We start from the raw sequence: 13,087 nt of genomic DNA, 5'->3' as shown, positions 1-13,087 counted from the left end.
ACACAAAACCGAGGAACCTCAAAATCATCACACCGTGCTCAGTGAGAGAAACCAGACATCAGACTGAACATCGTATGAGTTCATGATGTGAAAACTTCATGAAAGACAGAATCTAACAGGACAGCAGAGCTGAAGTGGGTGGGGTCAGGAGCTGGAGCCAGGAGCTGGGGCCAGGAGCTGGGGCCGAGCACTGCGGAGGGAAGTGTTGCAAAACCGCTTCATGGCAACAGCTGCATAAATGCAGGCATTTTCCAAAAGTCATTGACCTGTACAGCCTCCTAGGTAAATCAAATGGTATGCACATTTATTATTCCTCAATAAAAGTGTTTAAAGGAAAAGAGGGGGAAAGTTACAGTTCAAGAACTTTTAGACTTTTGCACTAACCACAAAAGTGTGTCTGACCATACTTATCCCCATGGCACATGAGGTGCAAGCAGAGCGAGCCAATGCTAATGACACTGTGGTAGGACAAAACATTGCCTTTGGTGTCAGCTGACTTAAGACACTTCCCACCCAGTCTCCACCTTCATCCTGACATGGGTATCAGCAACTTCAAGGAAACCCACCAGACTCCACTCCTGCCCTCTATCCACTCGTGGAGAACCCCAAACCACGCACAGGGTTACTGTCAGAGGCCAAGCATCTGGATGTAATGCATATGTCAAAAGCTGTCAACAGGGAAAAAACAACAAGACGAAGCAAAGCCTGGAATCCCTTCAGGCAGGAGAAGAGAGGGGCAGGCAAGAAGAGCTCTAAACATTACCCAAAGCCAGGACATAAGCTGGTCCTGGAAGGATCAGTGAGAGCCGCCTGCCCCTGCAGGGATCTGTAGCCAGGCGTCCCTAGGAAAGAACAGTGGTTCAGAGGCCACAGATGTAGAAATGTGTTCTACTTGAGCAACAAGCACTGTGAGGGAGAAGAGGGAACAAGAGCAGGGGAGCCCGCACCAGTGCAGAAGAGAGACTTCTGGGGAGTCCCAAATGTTCCAACAGGCCAAGGCAGCCAGAGAGCAAAGCTGCAAGAGATGAGGTTCCTCGGGGACCAGTGCCAGGTCATACAGGAGGCTATAACCGTTAGCCACATGCGTTCAGGCTCAGTGAATGGTTGGCCAGCCATGTGACAGCAGCTCAGCACACAGAGATAAAGTGAAAATGAGGCTGCTGTCCCTAGGGACTCAGTAAGTTCCACACATCAAGCTAGGAGGGCGGAGGCAAGGCCTCAAGAGCCTTGTGCTTGCCCAGCAGCACTGGCAGACAAGTGGCCTCCTCTCTGCTTTAGCATACTTAACAAGATTTCCAGGTGATTCTGGCTTGCTGAAGCATCAAGAGACAGGAGCAGAAGATGATCCAGGGTCACATGTCCGACAAGAGAGGGCATGGGGCACTGAAGAGATGGCTCAGCAGTTCAGAACGCACTGCTCTCCTATAAAACCCATTTGGTTTCCAGCATCCATGTTCCCAGCACTCACAACCACCTGAAGCTCTAGCTCCAGGGATCCAGTGCCCTCTTCTGTCCTCCGTGGGCAACTACATATACATACACAAACACACACACGGAAATTAATATATTTTTAAAGAAAGGTAGCAGACGGCAAGGTCCATGCTGACTCGGGATGTGGTCTATCTGAGCCTCTAAGGGGAGAGAAAGGCCTGGGAACAATCTGAACAGGCAAGCGCACCAGCTGGAAAGTCCAACCATGTGAGGTTGAATGAGGATGATAAGAGTCAGATTCATCATGGAGACTGTGTTCTGAAGTGTAGCCAGTTTAGAGGAGGAGTAGGGCCAGATCAGAAGGCAGGAGCTGGTCCAACAGTTCCAATGTGAAAAGGCAGCTAGCTCTGTTCTACACGCATACCCCAGGACAAAAGGCAGGGAGAATAACCCAGAGCCTCAGCAAACTTCAAGGAAAAGCACCATACCCTCATCAGAGAGCTAATCAAGAAGACAAATGGCTCATGGTCACAATGGTCAATCAGTATGTCAGAATTCTGCAGTAACTAGTCCATGGAGATACTCCTAGAAATGATTTGAAGGCATTCCATTTACAAAAAGGAAAACAAACCCAGATGCAGTGTGTTCTGGACTTGCAAAGCACTGGTGTCCTGATATCACACCCAGGGCAGGATCCCCTTACATCAAACATTAAGCCCTGCCCACCCAGAGCCCTGGCCAGAGCTAAGACCCTTTGCATCATAAGGGTTGACCTATACAAGATAATGTCCCAAGCATCCTACAGAGGACCAGCTGATACAGCTCCTCTCTAATGGCATGGGGCATCCAGCAATCACTCCTCTGGTGGCATGCCACCTCTCAAAACAACCCTTCACAGTTTAAATGTTGGAGGAGCCACACAGGCACCAGGGTATTGTTATCACTAATGCCAAGCAGAAGCACAACAGTGACTCAAGTGTCTCGGAGAGAAAGTCCAAAGACATGCTCACAAAACAGCAGTTGTGAGAAACTGTGGGCTAAGGACCAACAGTGAGGAGCCAGCCTCCCACAGAGCCCACAGGGATGCTGCATTAAGCTGGTGCATGCCACTCCCAATCTGCCAATACTAAAGTATTATTAAATCAGAGTAGGATTTCCATGTCTGGATCAAAATTATCCTAGCATCGACATAGACAATGGCCTTTCATTGGTCTTATATTGTGGATGCTCCACTATCATTCATCACTAAGGAAAGCCCAGAAAGTTTTCTCACACCGTATTTTGTCAGGAGGTTTGCACCAGGGTCCTTAGTCAACTGAGGAGCTCAACACCAGGCTGGGTGAAACAGTTCAGTACTGCCTTCCCAGAGAATTAGTTCTGGACCTTTCTAGGTTTCACTATGCCTGAAGGCCACAACCTAATCTACTCTCCAGGAAAGAGGAGAGGCCAGACCTTCCAAATTCTCTCCCTGCAACTCCAAAGGTAATGCTTGCAAGGCAGACCTAGCTGGCCAAGGCCTTACCTGACTACCTAATAGCACCAAAAGCCTAGCCAGCATAGGCACCTCCCCAGGCCTTTGGAGAGTCTGTCAGTCTGGGAAAATCCCAAGTATCCTCACAAATGAAAAGGGCTCAGTCACTGCACTGGGAGGGGCACAGGTCTGCCTTCCCTGTCTCAGTCATACTGATCATTCAGTGAGTTCACATCAGGGCAGGACACCCAGTGTGAGCTGTCACTGAACAGCACAGGATAGAAAGTGAACACCTCAGAGCTAAGGCCATTTCCAGAGAGAGCTCACACTCTCCCAGCTGTAACTTAGGGAAGCTGGCTCCTCTTCATGAGTTAAAGACTCTCAGCTGTAGTCTCACTGGCAGGGACAGGAACTCCCAAGACCCTTCACAGAGGCAGATCTGGGCTGGGTTTCTGTGACTTCCCAATCAGACCATGAAAACACCCATCAGATTCCAAATCCAAGCAGAGAGCCCCTCCCTGCTACTGGGAAAGCATGAGACTGCTCAAGTGTCTATGTGGACCATGTGAACCACAAATGCCCCCAAATGTCACTGGGCCATCCAACAGCTCTACTCAAAGTACTTACTTCAAATATGGAAAATATTTAATATTTCAAACCACCCCCATGCACCCAAGCCCCTCAACACCTCTGGAGCAATTAAAGTAGGCCACAGGGAGGATGGCAGTCCAACAGAGGGGCACTGCACTCTCAAACGCTAGTCAATTACACTGGGACAGATCTGGGGTTGGCGACAAGCATAGCATGAAAGCAGACGACCACCAGGTGGATCTCTACATTCTAAACATTGTATCTTAAAACCCTAAACATTGAAAGCAGCCAGGAAATGATGTCTGTGGAAAGTCACCTGTGTTTACAAATCAGACATGGTTTCATACAGTGGTCAGAAGCACCAGCAACAGTAACATAAATGTTGCAATACGGTCTCACTTGATCCTTTCACTCTGGGAGAGGAGAGCCGCCCTGTCTTACTTTTGGGGGGAGACATGGGGGTGGAGACAAGGGTCCTCTGTGTAGCACTTGCTATCTTGGAACTCATTCTGTAGTCCAGGCTGTCCTTGAACTCAGAGATCCACCTGCCTCTGCCTCTAGAGTTTTGGGACTGCAGGTGTGCACCACCACTGCTCGGTGATCCTGTCTTACACATTCAGGAATCTGACCATAATTCAGTCGGCCTGCTGAAATCTCTGGCACAAACAGCAGTGTCAAATGGAGGAACACTGTGACTTCTTAGCTGCCACCTGCCTATCCTGAGACTAAGTGGAGAGACACACAGTCCCAGCCCCTCACACTGGGAGAGTTGCGGGGAGAGGCAGTCACAGCATGGAAATAGATAACCACCAGCTGTGTCTCAAAATTCTAAATATTGAAAATACCTTTTCCAGCAGGAAAGGCCGGGCCACATGTTCCGACAATGAATAAAGAGACAAGTGAGCCAGTCCCACTTCAAGAAAGTACTAAAAAGAATGGTTCACTGGTTAAGAGCATGCCCTGCTCTTACAAAGGACCCAAGTTCAATTCCTAGCACACAGTTCCAGGGGATAAATGCCCTCTTATGACCTCCATAGGCACCATACTTATGTACTCATACGTGTATACAACACACACATACACTTAAGAAAAATGTGTTTTGATGTTGTGTGTGTGTGTGTGGTTTTTTTTGGTTGTTTTGTTTTGTTTTTTGGACAGGGTTTCTCTGTGTAAATCTGACCGTTCTGTAGAAGACCAGGCTGTCTTCAAACTTAGAGATTCACCTGCCTCTGCTTCCCCAGTGCTGAGATTAAAGGCTTGAACTACTATTGCCTGGCTAAAAATAACTTTTTAAAAAGAGAGTGCTGGTCTTCTGTGGAGGCTGACTGCAGTGGGCCTGGCTGGGCCCCCTGTGCTGCACAGCCCATCTTAGCCTCAGTCTCAGCTTCAGCCTCTCTCCTGCAGCGTTGGGCATCACAAAGAGAAATGGAATCTAGGTGAGGACCAGGAAGTGAGCATGGCCAGAGAAGGTGTGGCTTAATCTGAGTATACCATCCTGAGAAGTGGGAAAGGAGAAGCAACTACAGAATTTCCAAGAAGTCAAGTCTTAGAAGGAAAAAAGCAGCTGCTGGAGAGATGGTTCTGCGGTTAAGAGCACTGACTGCTCTTTCAGAGGACTCAGATTCAATTCCCAGCACCCACATGGCAGCTTACAACTGTCTATAACTCCGGTTCCAGGGGACCTGACACCCATGGCAAAACACCAATGCACATAAAGAAAAAGAGCAATAGGTTAGGTACTGGGAAGGATGTGGAGAAATCAAGAACCACAAGGGGGAATGTGAAACGATTGTGGTCGGGGGCTGGAGAGTTGGATCAGCAGTTAAGAGCACATGTTGCTCTTAAATAGGACCCTAGTTTGATTCCTAGCACCCACATAGCTCAGAACCGTTTGTAACTCCACTCCCAGGGAATCCAAGGCCCTCTTCCAACCTCTGTGGGCACCAAGTACACATTTGCAACACAGACATACATTCAGGCAAAATATACACCTAGAATAGTAATGTAATATATGTGAGTGTGTGTATATGTAGGATATATATATATATATATATATACACACACACACACACACACACACACACACATACATACATTAGGGAGAGAGAGAGAGAAGAAATGGGACAGCGTGGTAGCACCTCCAGAGGCAGGACACAGTTTCTTCAGGACTCAGCAAGTCCTCTGCAAGGCCCTGAGAGCAGAAAACGCCCATGCACAAGAACACATAAACCATAGTTCACAACAGTTTTCACAAACAAGATGCAAAAACAGTCCAATGCTCACTAACTGATCACTGGACAAACACAAGCACACAAGGACCACTGTCCATCCACAGATAGGAATGAAGCACACTAATGTATGCTATGACAGGAAAGATTCTGATGACTCCTCGCTAAGTTAAAAAAAAAAAGAAAAGAAAAAAGCCAGACACAAAAGCCACATGCTCCACAGGTCCACTTCCAGGAACCAGGAACCTCCAGAATAGACAGATCCACAGAGGTGGCAAACGTACAATTGGTGGGCAGAAGCAACAGAGGGTGACAGCCAATGCAGGGAGCTTCCCTTTGAGGTGACTTGAATTTTCCTGCATTGAGTGCAAGGAAATAATGCTAGTCCTGGCGCCAAGAGTCCCAGAGTGAAGTGTGGGGCAGAATCTGGAAAGAGTAAAGCGGAGACTGCCCTTGTGAAGGCTGTTAGGAGGACAGAACGGACCTCAGAAAGTCAGAACTACAGCCCCTTCCACACTGGTGGGGAAAACCTGGCAGTGGAGATAAATCCGAAGAGGCAGGAGGGAGAGGAAAGCGGGCCAGGCTGTCTGCCTGAGTTTATCCACCCACAGCAGTTCTGACCTGCCTCTCCCCATCCCATGGCCCAAGAACACTGCTGACTAGGGACCCTCTCGGTCCCCACCAACTCACTGCCAGTTCTCCAAGACCATGACTGCCTGGAAAGGGCCATTTGGGAGTATACTAAGTAAAGCAGGAAACCAGCTCCAAATGACATCTGACTCTGAATACATAGCAGGACCAAGGGCTAGCACAGCCTAACCATGTAAGGGTGAGAAGAACTCTGAAGCAAGCTCTCCAGCATTTACCTTCTCCGTCCGCTGCCGGTCAATGAGTGAGGAGCCTAGAGCTAAAAGCACACTGGTCAAAACACCGACCAGATCAGCAGAGCAGTTAACAGGCATGGCCCAGGTCACCCACTCCTCTCCCAGGGACACCAAGTCAAACTAGGAGCCAGTCAGAGGCAATGTGGCAGTCACTACTAGTAAGACAGAAAGTTGCAGGTTTCCCCAGCTACCTGGAAAACTACTTCTGAAGGGTCACCAGCTGGGACAGGAGTCCACAGAAAATGGACCAAAGACTCTCAAAGAGTGACTGAGATTGCTTTTTTTCCTGACACCGTGCAATGACTGCAACTCTCTCACTCCCACTAAAGGGACCATGGAACTTCCCTGCCCTGGCACCGGGTTAAAGTGACCAATTCCTCTGCCAGCAAACGGAGTGTCGGCTGAGTGTTCTGTGCTTAACATTTTCAGTTTTGACATCTAACACAATGACTACTGATAGTACAACACACACACATGAGCTTCCACAGTTTTTTAAAAACACGAGACAAAAGTCTGCCTACAGTGATGCATTTGGATAACACTATAAGGTCAAAGGGCTAGAAGCAACCTGAAGGCCCTCAGCACCACAGCTCAGTAACTGCAGTGGGCCACCCTGCCAGGCAAGGATGCCAGCCAGGATTGCTGGTGAGACAAGAGCAGGCTGAACAAGATGTTCTGGAGATCCCAGGGTGCTGACGACAAAGCTGTGATTAAAATTTACATACATGGGCTGGGGCCTATAGCTAAGGAGGGAAGTCTGGGGTTCAAGCCCAATGTAAAAAAAAAAAAAAATTACATGTTGTTTTAAGAGGGGTCGCCTCTGAGTAGGAAGAGGAGGGGGGCATCAGAGAGAAGACTGTCAAAACTACAAATGCAAAAACAAACTACCTACTGCTTGTGCATAAAAGGAAAAAATGCCTTCAGAGCCCGCGTGACTGTTTCAAATCGGACACTTTCCTCCTGGGAACCGACTCCCTTAGGCAGCAGCTAAGGCGCTGTGCTGGGCTGGGCAGAACCGAGCTTGTTTCCCACTGAAAACTCCTTTACAGTCCCGAACACGGATGGAGAGGTCGTCTGTCATCAGGGGCACATGCTCACCAAGAGCACAGTCAATCACAAGCATGTTTTCTGAGTCTAGTATAACCAACGAATTAAAATCTACCTCACTTGAGAATTCACCACTTTCTCTCCCCAGCTTCTTTCCCACAGCCCCCAAACCCCTACCAAGGAAGCAGGCCCCAGAATACAAGTATGTCCTTCGTGGTCATTCCATTGAGGGTATGACTGGCCCTGGGGACTGGTTTGGAATTAACTTAGGTACAATTCACCAAGACAAATACTTCTTCTACATACAGATGCAGTGCAAAACTCCAGACAGCCATAAAAAAAAACATAAAAATTCAGACAACATGTTGCTAAACAAAAGTGAGGTAAGCTGGGCATGGTGGTGTGCCATCTTCAATCCCAGCAGACGCAAGTGGATCTCTATCTACCTGGTGTACACAGTGAGTTCCAGGCCAGCCAGGACTACCTGATAAGTTCCTGTTCCAAAAAGAAGGTGAAGTAAGACACCCTCTTTAATGTCATCAGAAAGAAGTGCATATGTGTATGATTGAAACACAACAAAAACTCTAGAACTCAGAATCAAAAATTACTAGAAAGAATGTTTTCACAGCAAAATTCTTTTCCCTTGGAGATGAAAGTGCCCTGCCATGCCTAATTTTCCTGACATTTCTGAGGCTTTGAAGCCACAGCTAGCGGATCTGAATCATCTGAACAAAACCACGCTACAGTGACATGTTACTGGAAGGCCTAGAATAGAACGCTAAATATACGGGCACACACCCATACAGGCCCTTGTAGAAAATGAACACACGTGAAACTACAGCAAGCTGTCCACACCTTGAGAGGATAGACAGTGTCTCTCCAGCAGGGGACTAGAACACTCACATGTTTATAAGTTAAATCACGAAATACAGCAATAACGCCTGCTTTTTACTAATAAAAATCAAGCCTCCGCTGTCCGAGAACTCAGTTCAATGAAACTCTTCTCCCATGCTTGCTGCCAGGAAGGAAACAGGACCCTCCCCTGAAATCTACATCAGGCCTGTATCCAAGCCCTGGCATTGGCCCAACTGTTCACCTAGGCAAGGAGAAGAGAGGGAGAAAGGGGAATACGTGGCTTCATAGTTCCATCTGTGACATTACCCTTTCTTCTTAAACAAGCATGCCACTTGGAGCCACATTCTGCTTTATTTGGGTTGGCAGTTTAAGTACCAACAGCGGGGTGGCACCGTGGCTGCAATGCTGAACTAGGTCAACCCCAGCCTGCTCCTGGGAGCTCCCGGTGTCCCAGGCCTCAGCTCCCCTCTGCCTCCCAGAGGAGAGAACCCCGGGGTTTCAGGGTGGGACTGAGGACTGGAGGAGCAGCCCTAGAAGATAAAGGGCTTTGGCATCATTTTTGGCCTTGAAGAGCTTTTCAACACCTTTTCATTTAGTAAACAAGGATTATAAAGTCCTCCAGGGCTTGAATAGAGCTGCTTCATTGGAGAACTAGTGTGATTACCTGTTACATGCTAAAATAAGGGTGCTTCACACTTCAGGACCCCACCACCACCAGAAAACAGGGCCAAGGAATGGAATCTAGGAACCAGGCAGGACTCAGACAATGGAGCTCAAGATTTGGGGGTGAGGTCTTTTGTGACTTCGTGAGGAAAGCTCAGGGATAGGGCCAGGGAGCAGAATTAGAGGCCAGGATTCATGCTCGGAGGCCAAGGGTAGATGTAGGAATTCAGGGTCAGTGTGGTCTGGGTTGGGAGGACAAGGGACCAAAATTTGAAAGCTGGGTTTCTGGAGTCAGAATTCAGACTTTGAAAAATCTGAGTCAGAAACTGGGGGGGTCGAGATTCAATCAGGAACCTGCGGTCCGCATGTGGTGAGGTTTAGAGGCCAGGGCATCCAAGTACCAGGATTCTGGGTCAAAATTCCAGATCAGTACTATGTGGCTCTGGAGTTAGGGAGCAGAAGCGGGATAGGGATTTGCTCTGTCTGGATTACAGCAAGGTACCAGCTTCAGGACTCAAAGATCCAGACTTAGGCTAGGTTCCTGTAGTCTGGGTTAAGACGGAGGTTAAAGTCGGGTCTTCGAGTTTGGCCTCGGGGACCAAAAAAGCGGTGTCAAGGTCCGGGATGGGTTGCTGCAAGTTTCCTGGCCTAGGGTCCTACTATGGGGTCAGGGTCTGGGGCCTGGGGGATTCCTGGTCCGTGTCTCCCCGCTGTGGGTAAGGAGCATCAGAGTCACACGTCCAAAAGACAACTGGCCCGGGGTCCGTGGCTGTAGAAGGCGCTGTAGAGGCAGGAATTTAGGGTCTCCAGCTGGAAATGGGGATGTCAGGGTCCGGGGCTGGGAGACTCCTGGCCCACAGCCGCCCCTCCCTGGCCGACGGCGCGGCACTTACGTCGTCGAAGAGCGAGCCCACGTTGGCCGTGACCAGCAGGACCGCGGTGCCGGGGGCGGCCGCCTTCCCCGCCATGGTGCCCGGGCGGAGCGGGCGCTGGACTGGGTGGCGGCGGCCGCTTCCTGCGGGGCCGGGCGGGCTGGGGTCTCGCGGGGCCGCGGGGCGTCAGCTGCGCCGGGGGACAGCACCGGGGCGCATCGCGGGCTCCGCGGGTCGGACCGGGCCTGGCTGGGGCTCCAGCCTCGCGGTCGCTGGCTCTTCGCTGCTCCGCGGCCCCGCGCCCGCTCGCCGCCGCGCCTCACAGCGGCCCGCGCGCAGCCATTAGACCCGCCGGGAAAGTTCCCGCAGCCGCCGCCGCCGACTCCGGCTGGGGCAAGTCCCGCCCCACGGAGGGTGGGACCCTAGGAGGCGGGGCTGGTGGTCGCGCCGGAGGCGGGGCCTAAGGGTGGGGAGGGGCCTGCGGGCAGCTTACGGCCTCGGGGCCTCCGCTCCCCCCGCTCAGGGCCCGCTGGAAGGGCGGGGCCTCGCGCCCGAACCAGACTGAGGGGCGGGGCCTGAGAGGGGGCGGAGTCTGGTTTCAGGAGCTGGGCCTAGGGAGGGGGAGGAGCCAACACAAAAAAGAGGCGAGGCGAGGCCTATGGGGTATTTCTGTCAGTCAGACCCCTAGGTCCTCCCCTGGCTTTGCCCCGCCCTGCCGCGGTTACGCGCACATTCCACCCTCCTCTCCCATGACGTCACGACCCTGCTACCAAGGCACCTCTTAAAGGAGCCGCGAGCTCAGGTACCTGCAGCCCGCTCACTCTTGTTGGGAAGCTGGAGCTCCGGGACCCTCGGTTCTGGCCCAGAAGGGGAACGCGACTTCAGCCGAGGTCCTAGCCCTTGCAAGTATGGAGAATCAGACGTTGGCGGGTCGTGGAAGAGACCGAGATCCCGGAGAATTGGGGAGGAGCCTCCTCCAGCCCGAGCTCTGGGTCTGCAAAGAGTGGGACTGCAGACCAAGTGTATGGGATTTTGCAATTTCCTAACACGTCCGCCCAGTTCCTTAAGTAGGAAAGACTTTGCTCACAAGACAGAAAGTTGTTGGCATCCAGAAACCGAAAAATTAAAAATCCTTTTAAGAAACAAGTGTATTGGTGTGCTCCTATAATCGCAGCACTCAGAGGCTGTGGCAGGTTTGTTGAGTTTGAGGCCAGCCTGGGCTATAGCTTGAGACTGTGCCAAAAAAGAAAAGAAAGAAAGAAAGAAAGAGAGAGAGAGAGAGAGAGAGAGAGAGAGAGAGAGAGAGAGGAAGGAAGGAAGGAAGGGAAGGAAGAAGGGAGGGAGAGAGGGAGGGGGAAAGAAAAGGAGAGGGAGGAAGGGAGGAAAGAAGGAAGAAAAGAAAGAAGAAAGTAAGAAAAATAAACTTGGTTCAAAGTAGGTGCTTGCCAGCTGCGATCCACATGCCATACCCAGTTGAGTTGGGAATTTAACCACCATAGAGAGCTGGGATGGATGGGAGGAGTGCTGGTTGGAAGAGCAGAGTTAGTCCTAGATGTAGATGGAATCAAGAAATTTCTCTGAGGCAGAGCCAGTTAGTTGATCCTGGAAGTGGGACGGAGCTGCTAGCGAAATAGTGAGCCGGGTTGTCCTAACTAGTCTAGACCACCAGAAAGCCCTGGCCCGTGGGGCTGCTGCATCTTAGCCTTGGGGAAGGCATCTCCTTAAAGGAAACAGTGCTACAGATACACCAGAACCCTTTTGCAATAAGAGTTCTCACAGTGGGTTCATTCTTTAAATTTTTATTTAATTTGTCTGTATGGTGTATAGTAGTTCAGGCACACATGCTACCGAGATGAGAGGACACGTTCCAGTTATCGGTTCTCTCTTTACATCATTGGTTCTGGGATTTGAACTCCAGTCATGGGGTTTGATGACAAGTGCTCTTACCCACTGAGCCATCTTGCCGGCTATAGATGTACTTTTCAAAGTAACAGGTAATGAACAAAATTAATTCTGCAGCACATTTACTTAACCCAGTAGATATAAACACCATCTAGTGCATAACTAGCATTTAGCAATGTTCCTGAGCTTCCCACAGCAAGGCTTTGAAATGAGTATCTGGCACTTGCAGCACAGTGCCCAGTATCCACATGATCTCAACCTAGTGTGTTCCAGCTCTTGGCACCATCCAAGAAAGGTTTCAGAGATGAGGCAAAGGAGAGAATTAAGACCAAGTATTAAAGAGGGAAGGTATATACTCAAGGAGTGAACTGGACAGGCTTCTCAAGAAAAACCTGTGACCATGATTTGAATATCGTGTCTTATGGGCAAGCTTTAGAAGAGCGTATTGAAGAGTTTAAAGTGGGGAAAGAAATTCCAAAAATGAAGTGACATTTCCCCTGAATAAGGTTTATTCTCTGTTCTGTCCTCATGGGCTTGGGGATGTCCTGATGCCAGATTATGATGGGACCAGACAAATTTGCATGGCCAAATGACATAGAAGTGCTGCTATAGATTCAAAGAATAGTCAGGGGCTGTCCTCGTCCTTGTGTTCCAGGTTGTTCTGTCTACACTTTGCACGGTCTCTTAATGGACTGCCACACCTACAGTACAGTCTGCAGGAGCGTCAGACTCAAGCTGCAGTGCGGTTTGCCTCTTTCCCTCCTCCCTGCATAGTCTACCTCACAACCCTTTTCATTCCGCCAACATCCATCCATCAGCCGATGTCCACACCGTTCAGTAGGAGATGTCTGCTGTGAACTTAATTGTGCGCCCCTCCCAGGATCAATAGACCTACGCCCTAATTTCGCATGTGCTGTTGAGAAATAAGACCCATCCTGAAACCTCTAAAGTTACTTGGGGCCTGAAGGGCGGCATTCTGATCTAACGGGATCAGTGTCCTTCTAAGAAGTAGGATCAGAGAGCCCCAGTCCTCTATAGCCACAGCTGCACACAAAAGTCATGTGAACACAGCAATAGGACCATTGCCTAACACCAAGAGCACCCTAAGCTGGAACTTGAAATTCCAGCCTCTGGAGCTGTAGA

The 13,087-nt window shown here is 50.0% G+C and overlaps 1 protein-coding gene across 1 annotated transcript in view; it reads right to left on the bottom strand.

The window, feature by feature from the left end:
• Inpp5a (inositol polyphosphate-5-phosphatase A) overlaps positions 1-10,453 on the bottom strand; it is a 194,325-nt gene extending 183,872 nt beyond the window's left edge. Inside the window, exon 1 of the mRNA XM_050137015.1 lies at positions 10,064-10,453. Within this exon, the coding sequence (XP_049992972.1) occupies positions 10,064-10,138 (75 nt within the window). The 5' untranslated portion in view covers positions 10,139-10,453. The remainder of the gene's footprint in view (positions 1-10,063) is intronic.
• Between the last annotated feature and the right edge of the window lie 2,634 nt (positions 10,454-13,087).

The sequence above is a fragment of the Alexandromys fortis genome, unplaced genomic scaffold, assembly GCF_014885135.2.
Source record: "Alexandromys fortis isolate MF-2015 unplaced genomic scaffold, M_Fortis_MF-2015_v1.1 scaffold_3, whole genome shotgun sequence".
Lineage (NCBI taxonomy): Eukaryota > Metazoa > Chordata > Mammalia > Rodentia > Cricetidae > Alexandromys > Alexandromys fortis.
Note: the sequence above shows the minus strand (reverse complement) of the source record. Positions and strands in the feature narration are given on the sequence as shown.